This window comes from Ictalurus punctatus, chromosome 13, assembly GCF_001660625.3.
Source record: "Ictalurus punctatus breed USDA103 chromosome 13, Coco_2.0, whole genome shotgun sequence".
In the NCBI taxonomy this organism is placed as follows: domain Eukaryota; kingdom Metazoa; phylum Chordata; class Actinopteri; order Siluriformes; family Ictaluridae; genus Ictalurus; species Ictalurus punctatus.
The window spans coordinates 16,128,854-16,149,824 of NC_030428.2; the positions used below are offsets into that span (position 1 = coordinate 16,128,854).

A 20,971-nucleotide genomic window follows, 5' to 3' on the forward strand; every position below is an offset into this window, starting at 1 on the left:
GGTCTGCCTAAGCCAATAGGATAGTTAACTGACGTTTCCTGCCACAGTTTACTAACAGGTTATAGAGAATGATTATCGAATGCAGCAACACAAAGTTCAAAGTTTTAGTAAAGTGTAGGTTTTACACTGAAACATTTCTAACGCAATGTCCGTTTCAGTGCGGTCACTTGTGCGTTGTGTAAAGTTCCGCCGGGTCTCAGAGAGAATCCTCCATGACGGGGGTTATTTGCGTGTGGCAGAACAGCTGAGGCTTTACCATGGCGGAAGCAGCGCGGCGGCTCGGGGTTCAGGCTCCTGGCACACGGTGGATCTCCGCAGTGACACGGTGACTGAACCGGGAGAAGCCATGCGCAGTGCCATGGCACAGGCCAGGGTCGGAGATGATGTATTCGGCGAAGATCCCACCGTTAATGGTTAGAGGATATATTATTATTATTATTATTATTATTATTATTATTATTATTATTACAACATTAGCACTTTTTTTTTACTAGGGCTGGGCATAACTGTCCAACGTCAAGCCAACTTTTGCCAGTCTGGGCATGACCGTAAACGGGATCACGAAATGGAACGAAGTCTTATCTCTGAAATAATGACAGCTCTGAATCTCAGACAAAATGTTAAATATTTTCTTCAGAGCAAAGATCTCTCACGGTTCACTTTGCACTCAGGGTTGCCAAATATTTAGAAATGGCTCGGTGATTGGTCTAACGCAGGATTCTCAAAATGTTTGATAGCCAGGCACCCCTTTAAATGCAACGTGTACAATAATCTTTTGGCTATATATTAGAGCCATAGAGCCTTCTATTCCTGAACTTTCCACAAACAGGCATTATTTATCTATACCTAGAGGCCTACTTTTGTTTAACCAGTAATGTTTAGATTAAGCCTATTCAGTTCCAGTCAAACAGGCTAATAAATATAAGAACTTAATAAGAACCCTGTAACAAAAACAACAAAACAAAACAATCACAGATCCACTCTGAGAACCACTGGCCTGGTCTACTCAAATCTTTAGGTTTTAATTTCCATTTGATTTCTAATCATTAACAGCAGGCATGCAAGTTGCATAAATGTGGCCCATGTACACTCCATTTCATCAGGTGCACCTACCATATAGATAACCTTTGTATATACATTTAGTGACTGTAGATGATCTTTTGCTATGTAAAGTTTATCAGTCCCTCTCTACCCTATCTATCAATGAAGAGATCAACATAGGACTAACGCTGAGCAGATATTATTTGGATCATGGCCCATTTTTGGCAAAGCAGTGGTGTTGACATTTTTGTACCAGTGTATTGATACAAGTGTGTCAAGCGCAGCAGTGATGTGTTTTCTTTTCTTTCTTTTTTGGGAGAAAAAGCAAAAATATATAGTGGTGCTGTGGTCAGAATGAGTACTCGTGAAGGCTAATGGACAAATAACATAAATTATGCACCAAAAGAGTGAGGTATAGTGTTCAACTGTACACATACAAATTAAATATACAAAACAAGATGCTGAAATATAGTATGTAAGGGATAAAACACAATGGAGCATGTTTTAGGGTATTAATAAACAGCTGTGGTGTGATGCCATTACCATCCTGCAGTTGATTAATTGTTTATACCAGTATGTGTTTTATTACTTTTATACCACAGTAATTTGCCAACTATTTGTGTTTACAAACATCTTTTTTTTATCCATCCATTTATAGTTACATTCAATGTTGTTGAACATCCACAAAACAAGTTCGTTCCTGTTACCACTTGCATTATAACAACACTAGACTCATTGTGTCAGAATAGCTACATTTATTCTTTAGAAAGTTATAGTTTGAAAATGGATGTGTGCCTATACGTTGTTTTGTTTTTTTTTTTTCTTCCCAGAACTGCAGAAAGTGGTAGCTGATCTGTTTGGCATGGAGGCAGCTTTGTTTGTACCCACAGGAACCATGAGCAATTTGATTGCAGGTAAAATCTATAATGTAAAAATTAACCACATTTTTCACTGTTAGAAAAATATGGTAGGAAAGAAACTTACATTGAAATGCCTGTGGTATTTACAGTGCAGGTCTATTGTTAGGGTTATCTGCCCAATAAAATTACTTAGTGTGCGTAATTGCTGTGAAGCGGCTCTTAAGGTGCATCTGGCATAAAAGGCTATTTTTATTATCAAAAGAATATAGTGGCAGTGGCATCATTACTGCTTCAGTGGGTTTTTAACTTTAATACTAGTACACAGCTGCATCACCTTGCTTTTGAACACAAAGTGAAAACATAGACAGAAGAGTGAAAAGGTTGTTGGAGTTTTTGTAATGGCCAGAAGGCTACTAGTGGCCTAGCACCATCTCTACACATTTAACCCATTGCAAAATGTTAGTCTTGGAGTCTCAATTTATATTTTCATGTACTAACAATTCATATAAAAGTAGCTAAACATATCAAAATATAGCATGACAAAACTATGCTTATTTCAAAGCAAATAATCAGAATTAAATTAAATTAATTTATGCAAACTTAGGAAATTGGAAAGAAAGTTGATGTGTACAGTAGGTGTGAGTGTACATGATATACAGAACCAATTGTGGAGATGCATCAGAAAGGCATATTGCAAAACAAAAAAGGATTTAAAAAACTATTTTGGGGGCTAGTGTTTTTGTATTTCCGTGCAGTATTTGGGATATAATTGGGCTTAGTTGCTTGTACATAAATGGGACTGACTAAACTTGTTAGACTTGGACGTTAAATGTTGATTTTATTTTTAAAAATTTTTTATGAGGCACTGTTTATTTGTCTCATAATGTGATTGAATATATGCAGTTTGGAAAACAAGTAGTGTTTTGTTGTTTAGGTCACTGATTGGCACTTTTCATGTGATCTTGTAACCTGATTAAATTTGTAATGCTTAAAAAGCAAGTATCTTGGCTAAACTTTGACATAGTAGTCTAGCCTGATGGTCTTTGATAATCACTCAAAAAGGTTTTTCTCTGGTGTACTGTACCCCAAATAAAACATATATTTTACTTAATTTACTCAAAAATAATTTCATATAAGTGAGATTTATATACCATAAATTCCAAAAAGGAATGCAAATCTACTTTTCCTATTAATAGGAATGGGGTTGCTTAAAATGTTTACTGTATGAATTGATGGTGTCAAATCTCTAAAAAAATATTTATCACGTTTAGGGGGCCTGGCCAGTTTTGACCAAAAATGCAGTGGTAGCTCAGTGGTTAAGACGATGGTCCACTGATTGGAAGGTCGTGAGTTCAAAATCCCAGCACCACCAAGCTGTCACTGCTGGGCCCTTGAGCAAGGCCCTTAACCCTCAACTGCTCAGTTGTATAAATGAGGTAAATGTAAGTCACGCTGGATAAGGGTATCTGCCAAATACCATAAATGAAAAAGTAACGCTAAAGATGGAAGACTGACTCAAACAGAACACAAGGGTTAATACTTCTCAAATCGTTTTCCCTTTCAGTTTTTTTTAAGTGTCTGTTTAAATGAAAAATGTGAACTTAGTGCTGTGGTAACAAATCCCACCCAAATTTAAGAAACACATTCTGAGTTTAGGTGCACTTTAAACTCATCAGTTGGAAGTTTTACATGTCTCACTGCACATTTCTCTCTTTCTCAGTCATGGTGCACTGCAGAGAGAGGGGAGATGAGATGATCGTAGGGGATCTATCTCATCTGCACATCTATGAGCAGGGAGGGAGTGCACAGGTATGGTTCGCAGAGACTGAATCATGGAGAGCATATATTTATGTGCAATGTGTTTACATTTTATATTGATTTGCATCATAATGTGTTTGTGTTATTGCCACATCGCCATTCTAAATCATAATTTGGTAACTGGATAATTAAATTATCTGACCTCAACCCTTTATCTTTTGGTCCTTTTGCTGCTCCAGCATGAGCAGATGTACATATGTGTTTTCTGATGTATGCCTTATTATCCAAGAGTGTGACTGTTTTGGACACTGATGAAAGGCACTGCTCTGATGCTTTTCTCCAGCTTGCCGGTGTACACTCCACCACACTCACGACTCTGGCTGATGGAACATTTGATCTGGAGCAGCTGGAATCAAAGATCCGCCATGGCTACCCTGATGCACACTACCCCCGCTCACGCCTGGTGTGTGTAGAAAACACACACAACATTATGGGTGGACGTGTTCTCCCTGTCTCCTTCCTGCAGCAGGTTAGAGACATTGAATTACAAAATGCATTTATTCTAGTTACAGATTAATTCCAGTTGAGTCATTTTGTAAATAGAATGACAGATTAGCATAGAATGCTGATAAATCAGTTTATCCCTGGTGCTATTAACATGGTCTGAACTGCAACACTTTTCCTGTCAGCTGCACTCTATTGCAGATAAGTATGGACTTGCTGTGCATATGGATGGCGCTAGGCTGATGAACGCAGCAGTGGCACTGGGTTTACATCCCTCTGTCATACTCAAACACTGCCACACAGTCAGTGTGTGCCTGTCTAAGGTAAGAGCCCTACTCACTGACATTGCCTTCTGTTAAAACCCTAAAATAGAAAAAAGCTTGGTTTTTATCTTCCATAAAACTTTGATAAGTATAATATTGCAAACAATTTTATCCAATGCTTTTATATTAACATGTATCATATCATACGTATATCACTATATTCAAAATATTTTTGCTTGCTATAATGTAAATTTTTGAAATCACTTTAGACTAAACAAGTCCAGCATAAAGTTGTTTTCATTAGAAACTGAGTCACTTTTAAGCTGAATTTCTAGGGGAAATGTAACATTTCAGCCAAATATCTGGATTTTTAAGTGCATCTTCTGATGTTTGTACTATTAGGATCTGTTTCTTTTTAACTGATTAATTCTGATTCTGAATATTTGCCTGAATAATGCTAATGATACTGAATATAATATAACTTATATTTTCTTTATAATATTAAACTGCATTGCTGCCAGCCAGCCTGTAATCAGGAGCTGCTAGCCAGAATTTGCCATACACTTCTCTCCCAGCTGAAGTAAACCTACTTTCAACATGATGTAAATTAGAGTCAGGGTAACATGGAAGATAGTTGTATTTAATTACATGACTTCATCTTCTGGAATATGAATCCCAGTTTTGCATGCTGACAAATGCACATTAAATTCTTTGTACTTTCACAGAAAAAAATGCAAAGGATATCAGCATTCAGACATGCGTAATGTGCGGCTACATTATATGTTTAAAAAAAAAATACCATCAGTTTAGTTTATTTTCAGTTTTATAACGGTATTTAAAATAGTACTGAACGATCAGTAAAAACATGCATCTGTTTCAGTGAGCCAAAATAACAATGTTGTTTGAAACTTTTCTTAAAACGGACTTTAATGAATTACTATACAATATTACAAGTTGCCTGTTTATTAGATACAACTGTCTTGTGCCTGCACTCATTGGATATTTTATCAGGTAACACTACCGTATGTAAATACACATTATAGATATACGATTACGGCGTGTACTCCATCTGTTGTGATTTGTCAGCCACCATCTACTCTATTTATTAATGGAAAGAGACCATAGGGACCACTGCCGAGATTATGTGGCTGGTGGATCTACTCAGCACAGCAGTGACACTTATACTGACTAACACAATATGCCTAGAAAAATGAGTTATAGTCTCTAACAGTATACCTACAAGCTGTACAATCAAGGTAAGTATGTTCAACAGAACATATCAGAAACAAAACACAACATGACAACAAAACAGGTACAAATACATGGGAGAAAAATATCAAAAAATACTGTCTTAGCAATCGTTGCTCACAGGCTGTCTTTAAAAGGGATTAGGAGCACCTGCTGGTACCATGCTTGCTGGGTCTAAAGAGTTCATCCAGAGAGCAGTCCGTGCTCGTAAAGCACTGGGAGGTGGAATGCGCCAGTCAGGTATTTTAGCAGCAGCTGGAAAGATTGCCCTGTTGGACATGATGGCTAGACTGGAGGAGGACCACAGGAATGCCAGGACCTTTGCCAGAGGTGATGTATGATCCTCAAAGCCATTTCTGTGACTTTAAATACATGTATTCACAGAATAATGTTTTAGTTACTTGCCACAGTTTAATTTAGAAGAGCTACTTAGCAGACATTTACTTACCATTTAGCAGACGTTTATTTACCATTTATTGAAAGGGTCTCCAGCATCAGCACTTTTTATGATTAAGTTTTCCACCACAGGAGACTCTTCTGGATAGAGGACTTTGCACTTTTACATGACAAGCTGCATTTTTTTTTGTCTTATTAACTTCAAGAGGGAGTTTATAGCTGCTATAAAGTGATTAGGAATTAACTTGGACATTCTGTAACATCATCATAACTGTAAATGGTTAAACATTGTGATGTCACTTGTTTTGGTATAAGAGAGATACAGCAGCACAGGACATGCTGTTGTAGGAAAAGAATCCACTATGAGGACTACATATCTGCTTGCTTGCTAGTTTTTTATGGGTTAGACACGTTAACAATTCAAACAACCCACTGGCAAAAAATATTCCACAAAAAGTACAATATATATGTGGACGCCTGACCATGACCCTCATATGTCAGCCTTCCCCAAACTTTTGTCACAAATTTGGAGGCACATTGTGTAGAATATCTCTGGATGCTATAGAGTTAAGATTTCCCATTCACTGGAACTAAGGTGCCTAAACCAAAACTGTTCCATGGCAATGCCCTGTGCATAAAGCAAAGTCCATTAAGACATGGTTTGCAAAGGTTGGAGTGGAAGAACTTGATTGGCCTGCACAGAGCCCTGACTTCAATCCCACTGAACACCTTTGGAATGAATCCTCTTCCAACATCGGTGCCCAACCACACCAATGCTCTTGTGCCTGAATGAGCACAGACCCCCAAACAACATTCCAACATTTTGTGGAAAGCCTTCGCAGAAGGGTGGAAACTGTTATAGCAACAAAATCCATATTAATGCTATGCCTTTGGAATGAGATGTTCAACCTCACATATGGGTATCACGGTCAGTGTCCATATACTTTTGGCCATACAGTGTAGTTGTAGGCATTAACTTCAACTCTGAGATGTTATTAGGACAAGACACCCCTGTATTATAACCAGAAATCCTTGCTTGAAAGACTACTGCAGTGGCAAGTTGGCAAGTTTACAACAGATAGAACAGTATAGTTACTACTTTTTTTTGGACAGATTGGTGCTTTAACTGCCCAACCTGTGTTTATTTTTAACTACTGTTGACTTGATTTTAATTAAAATGGACTTTCACTGTTTTGAACACACTACTACAGTAATATGATGCATTTTCTGAATTAACTGCTACCAACCTCTTTGATTGAATGAGTCAATAAATGTTATTTATGAATTAAGGTCAGTGACAGTAAAGTGTAGTGAAGGTCAAAAGTTAGAGTCAGTGGGTTGCTGGCTTCATCTCCATCAGGCTGTAAAAAAATCCTATAAAATACGGCACAAAGCAGTCAGCAGTTCACTGTTCAGAACCTACTTTTCTGGCAGGATTGAAAATATGGCTATGTGGGTGGTGAAGATGAAAGGTTCATCTGAACATAGGTTTCATATCTGACAGTGGATCTATGAATAGCTAGTGTAAAGTGGGAGGTGTTCAGCATCATTATGCTGTCCTCATGTGCAAGAGGATAATTAGCTCCAAAGAAATCACACTGGATAGTTGACAGTTATGTCACGTCAATAGTATCCTCTTGGTCACTGTTTGCATATGCATACATGGATATGATAAAATTGAATCTCTGGTTGTGATAATACAGTAAATTTAATCACTGTGCAGTTAATAATTTGTGTGCTCGATGCTTACCCTCCAGCAGTATCCTTTAGAAGATTCTGTGAATCAGGACAGAATGTGTAGATTCCCTTGTACAGATAAACAGCATTAATAGATGACACATAGAAAGCCTTCGCGTAACAATTTTTGATACATCATCATGTTGATTACATATTTAGTTAAATTAATTGAAATAACTAGTTACATTGTAGTTAATGCTAGATAGAGACTGTGGGCTGTATTCAGAGTTGGCGAAATGTATGCATATTCAGAGATGGGCTTTGCAAGTGCTCAAGCTGATTTTCTGTGTGCCCCATTCAGATTATGAAAATGACCTGTTATTAATATTGGTCTGAAAAGGTATTCCATGGGTTTCCATTAACCCTCTTAAAAGTAATCATATTTGTCTGGATTACAAATTACACTTACACAAATTATTCTAGCCAGTATTTTCTGTTGCAAACTAATGTGCCCTTAAAGTTAATTTTCTCAGTTCAGCTGAGGTGTTTTGTTCAGAAAATGGGAGCTGTTTTATAATTGACCTTAACCTTGAAATATTAAATCAACTGTGTCCTTTTTAAGACAATATCTTTAATCTGGAGCTTCCAGAACTTGGGGTTTGAATACTTATGCAGACAGCATTTCAGTTTTTGATTTTATTTGAAATATTTGCTGACCAATAATTAATTCTGACTTCTGTAAGAGAACTCTCTGTAAGAGAAAATGAATTTGCAACAAAAATACTGACATGAAGAATATGTGTATTTATAATTTGTTATTGAGACAACTTTGATAAATTCCAAAACTGTATTTACAGCCAAAAACAAACATTTCATCATATTGTTATTAGATCAAACTGTCAGACAGTGCGTCTCGACTTAATGCTGCTCCTTGCTAATGCCGATATCATGCAGGAAAATAGCTAAAACCCATCAGCATAAAACATTATAATATAAAGTATCTTCTTTTCCTCACAGCTCTGACAGAATGTGATCCTCCTTTGTACCATGTGGACTTGGCTTCTGTTGAAACCAACATAGTGCGTTTCTGTTTGCGAGTTCCTGGGCTGAGTCCGACTGGTTTCTGTGAGCTGATGGAGGAAGTGAGCGAGGAGGAGGTTGACACTCTGGACCAGGGTGTACGTGTGCTCATGTTTCCTCACGTCGGGGGTACAGTGAGAGCTGTGTGGCACCTCGGCATCAGCGAGGAGGACACTCGGCTAGCTATAAAGAAAGCCCAGTTTGTGGCTCAGCGGTTTAGGTTAAAATCAGCAAGCGACAGATGAAAGCAAGGGAAGAAATCTTCAATGATCATTGTTTACTTCAATTAAGAAGTGCTGTGAGGCATTCTGAACCAAATTAGCAAACATTTGTATTACACACCAGCACTTTAAATTCTTTTTACATCAATTAAATTTCTCTAGTATAAAATTAATTTATATTTCAATTGTAATAGTGATTTACACTTGTATAAAGCCTATAAATCTTTTAGTCTAATTTAAGCGCATAATTTATGTGGATTTTAAATAATACAGAATTTTAGACATCTTGTCTCATCTGCCTATTTAAATAAGTAATAGTTTAAACATAAAACCATGTAACTTATTGTTTGGTTGCTAGATAGCATTTTAACACTTAAGATTTTAACTTGTTAAAGACATCTGAAGATGGAATAATCTAAGTTGAGACTTATTGTAATACCAGATTATAATATAATATACATTATTATATACAGAACGGGTTTTTAATATAACAATGAGATATGGTTATTACTTTAAGCTTCAAATTACTGTAGTTCATGTTTTATATAGAGTGGGGGTCCAAAAGTCTGAGAGTGCTAGTGAAAATGCTTCAAAACAATTTAATTACAAATTATATTATTGACAACAACTTGAACATAAAGTAGAATCTTTGAAATATTTAAATGAATTTCAGAGATTGTTATTGTTTTGTATGTCCCCTTTTTGCTTTAATGACCGTGTGCACTCGAGTTGGCATGGACTACACAAGTTTGTGCAAAACCCTGTGATCCATTTTAGATCAAATCCATCACAGTGTTGTCTAAACAAACATTTCACTAGAACAGATTAGGCATAAGGAAAATCTGACCTTTTGTACTAAGCAGTTAATACGGTCAATATTACACATTTGCTTACATTTTAATAGGAACCTAGAAATAGTGAAGAATCTTGAATATTAAATATTACTTTTTTGGTTTTAAATATTTTAAAATTCTAAAACCTTCGGTTTATTAACAATTTTAAAATGGAAAAAAAAATGTGGTATTAGACTTTTGGACCCAAATGTGTATATATACATATAAAACAATATAAAAGATGTTCTCTGTAACTCTTCAGTGGTAATAAGATTGTCCTGTAGCACACATAATGAAGCATTTTTCTTTTAGGAATAATGAGTCTGTCACCAAGGTTGCATATTAAGTACCATATAACACATGTCCCATAAACACACACACACACACACACACACACACACACACACACACACACACACACACACACACACACACTCATTCTGGAGATGGATTGCCTTAATGAACAGGGGGATATTGCATTTGCTGTGCTGCATCTCAAATCAGTCCTGAGCCACACAGTAGTCACACTGAGAGCAGCTGCATTACAAGACGAGCTTCACAAGTGTCAGAGTTAATGAAATTCTATGTACAAAATATCCATAAATAGTATTGCACTATATCTACTTTCTAATTAAATACACCTAGGATGCGTGCATAGAATTAATGGTTAGAACAATAGTTGTCTATGGCAACAATGTGTGCCAAGGCAACAATGTTCCAATGCTATAACAACGTGAATAAACATCTCTTTTCAATAAATGATTAGGCTCAAGTGTTTTCATTCATCATTTAAAATACCTGCATTTAAAAAAGGCTTATAGCATGAATGCTTTTATTTTATAAAGTTTTTATTTATCAAGTTATTTAGATAAACAGTATGTGTGGGTTACTAAAAGTAAGGATAAGCCATTGTAAAATGTCTCAACCACTGCATGTACAACAATAATTATATTAAAGGGCAGTTAAATAATGATGATCTTAAGTAAAATAATGTAAAGCACATTAGGAAAGCACATCTCTCAAAATTATAACCCACTGTTGACTGGTAGTTACTGAGCATACACTTTTAGAAAAATGATCTTAAAGGGATATACTTGGAACACAACAGGCCCAGCATGTTGACATAAACCATTGTTGACGAGATGAAGTACTTGAATTAGAATGATGATAAATTAAAGTGGAGAAAAATAAAGGAAGTAGCTCATTAAAAAAGTAAGGTGTTAAAATGGATCTTAATAATCTTGCTTTTGTTTAATACATGTACAGTATATGCTCTTGGTCACTAATTATAAATTATTTAGAAATACATTTTCCACAGTTTCTATTCAAGTAAATTATATAATTCAAATAAAGTATAGATATAATTGAAAAAAGACATTATGGATCTATCTTAAAGACACAAAAAGTACTTTAAAATGAACACAAGTAAAGGGATATTAACACTATTTGTATGACAGCACTCTTGCCTGTCAAACCCCTGCAACAGTAATTACCTTAAAATGCCTACGGTTTGCACTGGAGATATGAAATTTATATAGGGGCCACAGTCTCCTGCTCGGTTAATTGCATCATCCAGGCAGCAAGCAGCAGGAGAAGACCAGTTATCACTTCCAGGATGAAGGAGAGCCAGGCCAAGCCCATTGACCAGCCAAAGGATGTGTGAACCATGGCCATCTGCTCCAGCCCAATCCTCACCTCTGCCTCCTCCAGAGCTTTTTGGGAATAATTGATGTACAGACTTACACCAGAGAGAGTGAGAAGGCCTGAGAAAAAGTGTATATGAGGATAGCAAGAATTATTGTAGTTGTTTACTGTGATAAATCTAGTTTGTTAAAGAACAATTGGTATAATCGAATAATTCAAAGTTTGGGTTACTACAAAAAGGCATGTAAGAAAAAAGAAGGCCAGACATCATGAGTAAACATGCTGTCCTGTATCCTGACTGCAGACTGACAGTAGAGATAAGTATTCACAATCTTTTCTCCCTCTCCTTACCTTTAACCCTGAAGCATGTGTGTGATGTCCGGTATGTTCAGATCATAAATAGCACGTTCTATCTTCTGCTGAGAACTAACATTATTAGGGGAATGGAAAAACATGCCATAACTATACAATCCGACACCTATTGATTTTGTTTCAAACAGTGGTGACTACTGAAGGCCCTCCCAATTTAGTAAAGTAGGTTTGCATATTATTGCTTTCCTATTGTTGGATTACTTGGTTTAATTTTTTTTTCCAGCAAATATATCATTAAGATCGTAACATGGTAATTTACTGTAAAACATTAAAATATCATTAAGTCTTTAAATGAATCATTTTCTGTAAATGTGTTCATCCGTGTTAGTTCAGATCCAGGAATCAAGTTGCACTGGGCCTCAAACCAAATAAGAACCTTTAAATATCAAGGAGCTTTAATGTAATTTATAACTAGTATAATTTGTCTATAATTTACAGCAAAGACTTCAATACATGCCTAAATTGCTAATTCTGCATGGCTCTTTTCACTGTACTGTTTAGGGTATCATAAATAAAGTGGATTTGCATTTATATTACTGTATATTGATATATACATGGCATTTATTGTAAATATACAATACTTAATATAAAAACAAAAATATATGGTGTACACTGATATTTAACAAATCGGTACAGCATCTGTATAGTATTGTGAAAAACACAGTCTCACAAATTTGAGAGCTTTAGTACTGCTTGGTCTGTTTGCTCAAAATCCGATTTAGATGACCATAATTAACTTTTTACATCCTTATCCCGAGCCACATGGGTGCAGATACACCCACCTTCAAGCCGACTTATTACTCTGCCAAATTGCCAGCCATCTATGTGCTTAATAATTACACTCAGGAAATGATGGTCTCAGTACTATGCTGTGTCACAAACAAAAACACAATCTGACAAGCTGATTTTCCAGTTATTAATAGAAAAGGGCTAAAAGATTTAAACCAGACTTGTACAGCTGCATGCACTTGTACAAAGAGGAGCTCATATTGGACCATCGCTAAAGCACTCAGATAGCAGTCATTAGAACCAAATCAACATAAGTGCATGCCACTGCAGGTCTGTAACGTCAGAACTCACATCTAGATTAACACAAACAAAATGAGACAGAATAAGCACATAAACGTAATGGGCAATAAAGAGTCAAATTAATGCTGGTTCTAATTAGAACGAAAAGGGGAGACAAAAGAAAAGCAGACTTTCTCTGCGTGTGTGTGTGTGGGGGGGGGTGGTGCTTTTATGCCTTAGGTGCTATCAGACACAAGGCCATAAAATGCTGAATATTTGAAAATATTTATCCAAATGCCCACATGCTTGATATATACAACCAATAACAGCATCCTGTTTAAATAATGAGGAGTTCTAGACTTCCATATTTGTGCTTTATGATAACATACATATTGCGATAGGTCTTTTGTAATCATGATCTTCATCTTCTTGTGAAGGGTGATCCTTCTGCATACACAGTAAACACTTTACTTTAATTGCTGATGTAAAGCTTGCTGTGATCATTTGAAGCCAATTTCATCATTTACTGTTAAGTGCTTACCTTACATTTACTTAACTCCTCACCTAAATTTGAGTATTAAACACTTCTTATGTGTTCTTGGTTACCATTGTGATAAGTGCAAAGGATTATTTTCTGGCAGGTTCTCATGTTTCAAGGCAAAGAGACCTTTATACTGTATGTCTCATGCTTTTGGATAACTATTGAAAAGACACTGAGGCACAGACTTTAAAAGGGCTGTTAGGTGTGTCGTTAATAAAGTTCACTGTGCATATTCCCCTGGGAAAGGGCATGAAACCAAAGACTGTTCTGTCCAATATACTCACACCTGATTATCTCTAGAGTTTGGTTTTTATTACAGTTACATTTTGAAACCTTCAGATTTACCTTGATTTCTGCATTAATTATTCATAAAATGTAGTCTGATCTTCATGCAAGTCATAAGAAAGAAACAATTCTGCATAAACAAAGAATGCAAACAATAATACCTTGTAATGCAGTGTCTGCTAGAAAGGTGGGTTTTGATCTGGTGTGATCTGTACTTGATGACCTTGAGCCTATCTCTTCCACATCATAAGGCTGACACATAATAAAAGCTAATCATAGGTAGGCAATTCATAGTAAGGAAACAAGACCAGGAAGAAGGGCTATCACAGCCAAATGGATAATTTATATATATATATATATATATATATATATATATATATATATATATATATATATATATATATATATATATATATATATATTTTACATGCAGCAGTATGTCTGGTGACACACCACTGAACTGAAATGCTCTTGTAAAATTCTAAATAAAGTCAGTAAAAGCTTTTGAAAAGCATTAGTTTCCTCCATGTTGTCCTTCCTTAAGCAACATTCTTATTCAGTGTTTTTCTTATAGTGAACTAATGAACCCTTTAGAAACTGAGACTTTAGCAGGTTCTAGTGATTTGTGCAGGTCTTTTGGCATCACCCTTGGATTCTTTTTCACTCCTTCAGCACTATATGTTGGTGTGATCTTTGCAGGATGTCCACATCTTGGGAGAGTAGCAAAAGTACTGAATTTGTCTTATTGTGACAAATAAGACAAAACACCCATGTCTTATGAAATGCCTTTGCAGCATTTTCTAGCTCTATGAAAGTTGTTTTGATCTGGGAATGGTCCACATGTGGAGCTCTTTCTTGAGAAGAGCAGGCAGTCAGTAAACAGAACTAGTGTGCTTTTTATTTATTTATTTTTATTTTTATTGGGCAGGACACCGAAACAACTCACACCTCCAATCTCACCTCATGAATCAGAACACTTGAATTGGTGTATACAATTCTGACAAGTACAAATATTTTTTGTTGATGAAAAGCAAAAAATTATCACATTTAGTAGGTAAGGATAATCTAGTAACTTTTCTTGAACATTATAGAAATGTCCAAGAGGAACATCTCCTCACTTTTTCATCTATTCAGTAACACTCTAATATACAAGCTGGGGGAAACAAGAATTCAATAAAGGTGTTAATCTTGCCCATAGGAATTAAAAGATAATGTACTGTAATAACACTGGTCCCAAAACTCAACTATCAAAACAGCCAATTTACTCTTTGGTTTCCTTTGAGTTAGCCAGTCAAAGCACTATCCTCATAAAGAGATCATGGAAATGTGAAGCAATTAGAATTATACAAGATGCTGCTGTAATTAGACAACTATTATCTTAGAAGGGTAGTTATGAGACGGGTTGCTCTCCGCAGTCATATGCTCTGATGCTCAGCCGAACACCAGCAGTTACACCAAAAATAAACCAATTACATAATACAACACAAGGACATGCAGACTTGTACATGGCTGAAACTTACTGCAAAGAAGAAAATAGGATGCAGTTCCCATGAGGAGAAGTCTACTCTGGGCCAGAGAGCTGGCCATACCACATATTCCTCCAGATACTAAGAGCACCAGACTGAGAGGCAGCAGGACAGCAATCACATAATGCAAATCTGCGTGATGGAGAAGTACAACTGCTTATTAACAACTGCCAACAAAATCTTGCAAGTGAAGAGTAATGTACAGTGAAGAGTAATGTACAGCCTACCAGTGTTAGTGCAGAATGGGCAACAGCGTACTTGTGATAAATGACTGCTTCTCTACATCAGTGATGTGGTTGACAATGAACTGCATTAAGTGAAATGCATATCAATGCACTGCTTGATGAACTTGCATAAGGTATGCTTACCCTGCATTTGCCTTTCTGATTCTGTAAACCTTGACGGGTCTCCTGTAAAGGGCAGTTCATCTGCAGACACATCACCACAGGAATAATTATACTTTATTATAAGTAAAAAGTTACTAATTATTAGCCCATTCGTCTAAACTGACGAATTTAGAAGATAAGTGCCTTACCATTTTCCACTCCCCAAAGTCCAGAATGCACATGCTGTGGGTCTGTGTGATTCGTCCGTTTATCCTCTATAATGTACCAGTACTCGGTTCCGATGGCGAGCGCCAGAAAGCTGAAGCTGAGAATCGCGCTTAATCCAGCGCCGAGAACCACAGCGCCAAATCCAAGTCCCATAGCGATCAATACAGCAGATTCTTATTCGAAGCAAAATACAAACCGGTGCCAAAACTTTAGCACTTGCCATGCAGAATAATGAAATGCACTCAGTCATGCATTTATGTTTATTAAAGGCGAAGTCACACAAGGCGGGCAAAAACGTCATAGGCACCACCTATCGAAGGCTTTTTGGTGCCTGTAATATAATTTTGCGCGTTAACGAGTACAATTTGGTCGTGATAACGTCATAGAAAACACTTAAGCGTCTTCAAAGCTCTCCGCCAATGGGAGGCATTAAATATGGATAAATATATGCATATCCATAACCGGAAACACTTACTCACTACAAGTCACTTAGAACCTACTAAAAAAAGCCAAAGCTCCTTCACTTCGTCTAAATTATTCATGACATAGTAAGATAAGCATGTTTTATACCTGTGGGGTCTACTTCATTATCCAGGGGAAATGAAATGCAAAATCTCTTTCATGAAGAAGAAACAGGCTCCCAGATCATCACAGTCATTGAGATCACAATTCCCAAACCTTATTTACTGAAGTCTCTCCCGTAATTCTAAAGTCAAGATGTTACTTAACTTCATATGATCAGTGATTATACATTTTGGTATCATAAACTTATAATATGCAATATCTTAAACGCAAATGAAATAAATAAATAGCAGTTGTTTAAAGACATTCATTGCATGGTTGTGTCTTAGTGTAATTGGAGCAGAATTTTTTTCAGTTCAGGGAAAGACATGGTTTTCAGAACTATATTAGGGTAGGAAATGTCAAAATTTCACCATATATTACTGTGATTTTCTATATAGGTGAATAGATTTTGACATGATTACATAAATTGGCCATTGGTCAATCCCCCCAGCTTGGTGGGGTTGAAATAAGTTTTCGCAGGACACGCGAGTTCTTCCACACCAACCTTGTCTTTATGGACCTCACTGTGCACACAGGGACATGTGTCATGCTGGAATATGTTCGGGTATCTTAATTCCAATGAAGGGGAATATTAAAGCTACTGGATACAAAAGACATTCTTTACAATTATGTACATCCAACTTTGTGGCAATAGATTCGGGAAGGCCCACATATGGGTGTGATTGTCCACAAACTTTTGGCCATATAGTGTGTATGGTTCAGAATATATTCTCAATTATTTGAGCAATAACCTCACACCAGTAGGTACTGGTAACAAATCAAAGTTTCCTGCAGCAACAAATTGAAAGGACCAGAAAACAAACTTAAAAAGTGTTTATTCAAAATATTTGCATGTATTCACAAACAAGTTACATTTTAGCTTAGGTTTTGGTTCCAAAAGCCTACCATAACCACTGATGCGCCATAGCACAAAGTACACAATACATAACAATGAAACACACATTCAGTCAGTTCTTACACAGCTCCTTTTATAATAAGATATCCAAATTGTAAATTTCTAATAGCAACATTTTAAGGAGATCAGGAAAAGTACTTACACACAACGTGACACCCTGATATGACTTTAAATGACTCACAAGTCAACCATAATTTTTAAAATTAAGTTTTATTCCCCAGAGAGAGAGAGAGAGAGAGAGAGAGAGAGAGAGAGAGAGAATGTAAAAATTCCCAAACTGAACCATTTCATTGTCCAGTCCAAATAAAGTCTACAGGGACAGGATTTATATAATTTTTATAATATAAAAATAAAAATACACACACTCCACCTCATTCCAAAGGAGTTGATTACCAGAAAGAGATAAAATTATGAACAACTGGAAATGATGTGTCTTGTGAAAAGCAATAATAGCAGTGGCATCTTTATTATCTTCATTCTTCACCCATGGCAGACTGGATGATCTGTCCTCTTTTCAACTTCACAACTTCCTCAAATTTGTCAATGGCCTGGCCGCACATCTTTTTCTATCAAAAATAAACAGGATTCATTTAAACTTCATTTTACTTTAAATCTGCATATGTTTTTTGGATCACAGTCAGCCCTGCAGCAGGTTTGTAAGGGTGAAACAGGCAGGAAACACAATGTGCTCACGGGTCATAAGCCAGCAGCCAATCAGGGAAGATAGTAAGAGCATAATAGTGAACAAAACAAACCGGGAAGACGAAAATTGACTCAGGACTGATGGAGCTTTAGCTTTTTTCTTGCTTTCTAATTTGGTGGGAATCTAGTGAATAATAGACAGTTATCAGCTGATTTATCCTTGTTCAGTAATTTGTATCATTATCCGGAATGAATGTGACTAATGTTTTGTTGTAGTTTGTTTAGATAGAAATGTTTGTGTTTCTCTGTGTTTTTTGAGCAGCGTGCAATAGCATTTTCTTTCTGATGGACAGTTTTTCTGAGAAGTTGACACAGTCCTTAAACTATAGTCTGCCATTGTAAATGTACAAGTGTGATATTGAACAAGGTGGTTTAGCAGTGTTTTTGCGAAAATTTTCACCAATATAGGAGACATTTTGCAGAACATCCTAAAAAGGTGTAGTGAACGTAGTGGGCTTATAAAAAATGTGATGTAAATACCCACTTGTACAACATAGCACAAAATCATTAAGACCCATTTGAAACAAATAAAAACCTCATGAAGATCACTGTTTTCCTAGGTAAAGAGCCTGTGCCTGCTTTTTGGACAAAGGATTAGTTGCTAACACAACTGATATTTTTCATTTTCCTGGAATAGGCAAGATGAGTTTAGCTGTACCTTAATACTTACAATAATACATTTCTGCCTCTCTTTCTGAAGCCTGAGAAACTCCTCCACAGTCAGACTCTCCACAGACTTCTTCAATGTAATAAAATTGCAACTGGGTGAATGTGCTTTATGCTCCTTTCTAAAGAGAAAAAAAATAATAAAAGTAAGAAATTTTCATATATTATATTATATTATTATTATTATTATTATAATAATAATAATAATAAATATAAATATATTATATATATAAAAAGCAGGAACTACATGTAGAATGATGACTTGATATTTAGGTTTGCTAACAAACAGCCATTTCATACATAAAAAACAAAAGTTTAATCACACGCATTTACACAAACACGTCTCAGATTAGTCAGACAAAAATCTGATCTCACTATCTGACATAACATGCAAATAAACTCTTTACACCTACACATTTTCTTAAATATTATGGCACAGTATGTGGAAATATGTTCATTTTTTTCCATTTTAGTTCAAACATTTTCTCACTATCTTTAGAATCAAATCTATTTTTTTTTTTTACTATCTACATTTCTTAACAGATCTGCTACTCGATAATCTTTTGGATTTGGGAAATTATAAGAGGACTTTTTTTCTGCATTACACAGCATCAGGCAGATCAACAAATACAAAGTACACATAAGCACAATTTAAAACTAAAAAGGAAGGATTGTAACAAAACAAATGTGAAAAAAAATCTTTTGCATTTAAGAAATCTCCTAATAATCTTTGGTCTCCTGGAAAAAAGTGAATTCATTATTTTCAAGTAATGACAATGTTATAAAAGCTCCAGATTATTTTCAGAGTATGTCATTTAGGGCAGAAAGTTTATTATTTTCTTGTATTATTTGTTGTAGCCCTGCATTTACTTTCATACTTTAAGCAGACTTGTTTGTAAGTGTTTGTACTAATGCCAGGCAAACCAGTAGTAGGGTTTAATGGTATTTCTTTGGAGCTCTAAAAAGTAATTAAAGAAAAAAACATATTTGGTACAAAAGGTTTCACAGTCACTACCTACAATATTCTGTAAATCATTTATCGTGATATCAAGATTATTACCATAATGGTCACTCTGTCTGTGAGAGAAATGTGAGAGGAGTTGTAGTACTCACTCAGGATCATCTTCTGGCTCCCAGCCTTCCAGCTCTTTAAGACAGAAGAAGCACTGCGCTATATCAGGACTGTTCTCAGAGGGCACGTGAATGAATCCTGCTTTAGCCATCTGCAACAGGAAGAACTTTAAACCTTCATGTCCACTCCTTCCAAAACATATCTCATATTAAAAATATATTCAAACAATAAAAACAAACAAGCAAACAAACAAAAAAACAAAAAAACATTAGTACAATCACAAATAAACAGTAAGTTACAGGTAAGTCTATCAGTTTAATAATTCAGATTTGTTGTTGTGGGGTTACTTACGTTCTCAGGAGTACAAACGCAGTCTTCCTGAAATGGCCAACCATCGAAGGTTGAAAGCCTGTTTTCATAAAAATAAAACTTTGTCGGCTCGTCGTTAATATGGTCCATATTTACGAAGTGACTAAATACTTTAACGCACTACCACGACGACGAAGGCCAGTTAGTAAAGTTTAAATTTCCGAGCCCACGATTTCATTGGCTAAACTAAGACATGTGACACGCATGCGCAGAAACACTGCGGGACACAGCGACATCTAGTGGAGCTGCAGCAAATTCGTCCAGGTGACACCCGTAAAGACAGATTATTAAGACCTTCTGATTAAAAACAAAACAACAACAACAACAACAACAACAACAACAATAAAAATTGGAATTGACACCGAATATATCGCACTGAGAGATAATTACTAAACTGGCAAGATATTGAAGCCTTAAATGTTCACTTGTGGATAACTGTGTACCAGGAGGCAAGTTAAAAATCACTGTCATAAAAGAAGAGCCACAAAAAGTAAGAAAAAATAACTCAAGTAAGTCAAGTATCTAAATGTGCAGCTGACATACTTGTGCATCTTGATGTCCAATTCTCCTTGGAAATTGAGACATGGTTAAGTAATATTTGACTGAGAAAACACTATAGTTTAATAATATCATCTTTTTAAAGGTTTCATCTATCCTACAGGGTCATGTGGAACCTGTAGCCTAACCCAGGGAGCATGGGGCACAAGGCGGGGTACACCCTGGACAGTGTGCTGATCCAATCACAGGGCCCAATCACATGCACATTCACACATACACTACAGACACTTTGGACATGCCAGTCAGCCTACCATGCATGACTTTGGACTGGAGAAGGAAACTGGAATACCTGGAGGAAACCCCCACAGCACGG

The 20,971-nt window shown here is 36.1% G+C and overlaps 3 protein-coding genes across 3 annotated transcripts; 1 reads left to right on the top strand and 2 right to left on the bottom strand.

Annotated features, from left to right (window-relative positions):
* The first annotated feature begins 6 nt into the window (after positions 1-6).
* Positions 7-10,640, top strand: tha1 (threonine aldolase 1). The gene is made up of 7 exons (XM_017484195.3): positions 7-413; positions 1,872-1,955; positions 3,622-3,710; positions 4,003-4,188; positions 4,349-4,486; positions 5,812-6,004; positions 8,765-10,640. The coding sequence occupies exons 1-7, from the start codon at positions 146-148 to the stop codon at positions 9,070-9,072; spliced, it is 1,266 nt and encodes a 421-aa protein (XP_017339684.1). The 5' UTR covers positions 7-145; the 3' UTR covers positions 9,073-10,640.
* A 52-nt stretch (positions 10,641-10,692) lies between these two features.
* On the bottom strand, positions 10,693-16,224 carry tmem235b (transmembrane protein 235b). Its single transcript, XM_017482930.3, has 4 exons — positions 15,793-16,224; positions 15,626-15,685; positions 15,252-15,389; positions 10,693-11,644 (listed from the first exon to the last, which is right to left on the bottom strand). Exons 1-4 carry the CDS (start codon positions 15,962-15,964, stop codon positions 11,412-11,414), a joined length of 603 nt encoding a protein of 200 aa, XP_017338419.1. The 5' UTR covers positions 15,965-16,224; the 3' UTR covers positions 10,693-11,411.
* A 970-nt stretch (positions 16,225-17,194) lies between these two features.
* Positions 17,195-20,282, bottom strand: birc5a (baculoviral IAP repeat containing 5a). Its single transcript, XM_017482694.3, has 4 exons — positions 20,083-20,282; positions 19,773-19,882; positions 18,664-18,781; positions 17,195-17,857 (listed from the first exon to the last, which is right to left on the bottom strand). The coding sequence occupies exons 1-4, from the start codon at positions 20,188-20,190 to the stop codon at positions 17,765-17,767; spliced, it is 429 nt and encodes a 142-aa protein (XP_017338183.1). The 5' UTR covers positions 20,191-20,282; the 3' UTR covers positions 17,195-17,764.
* Between the last annotated feature and the right edge of the window lie 689 nt (positions 20,283-20,971).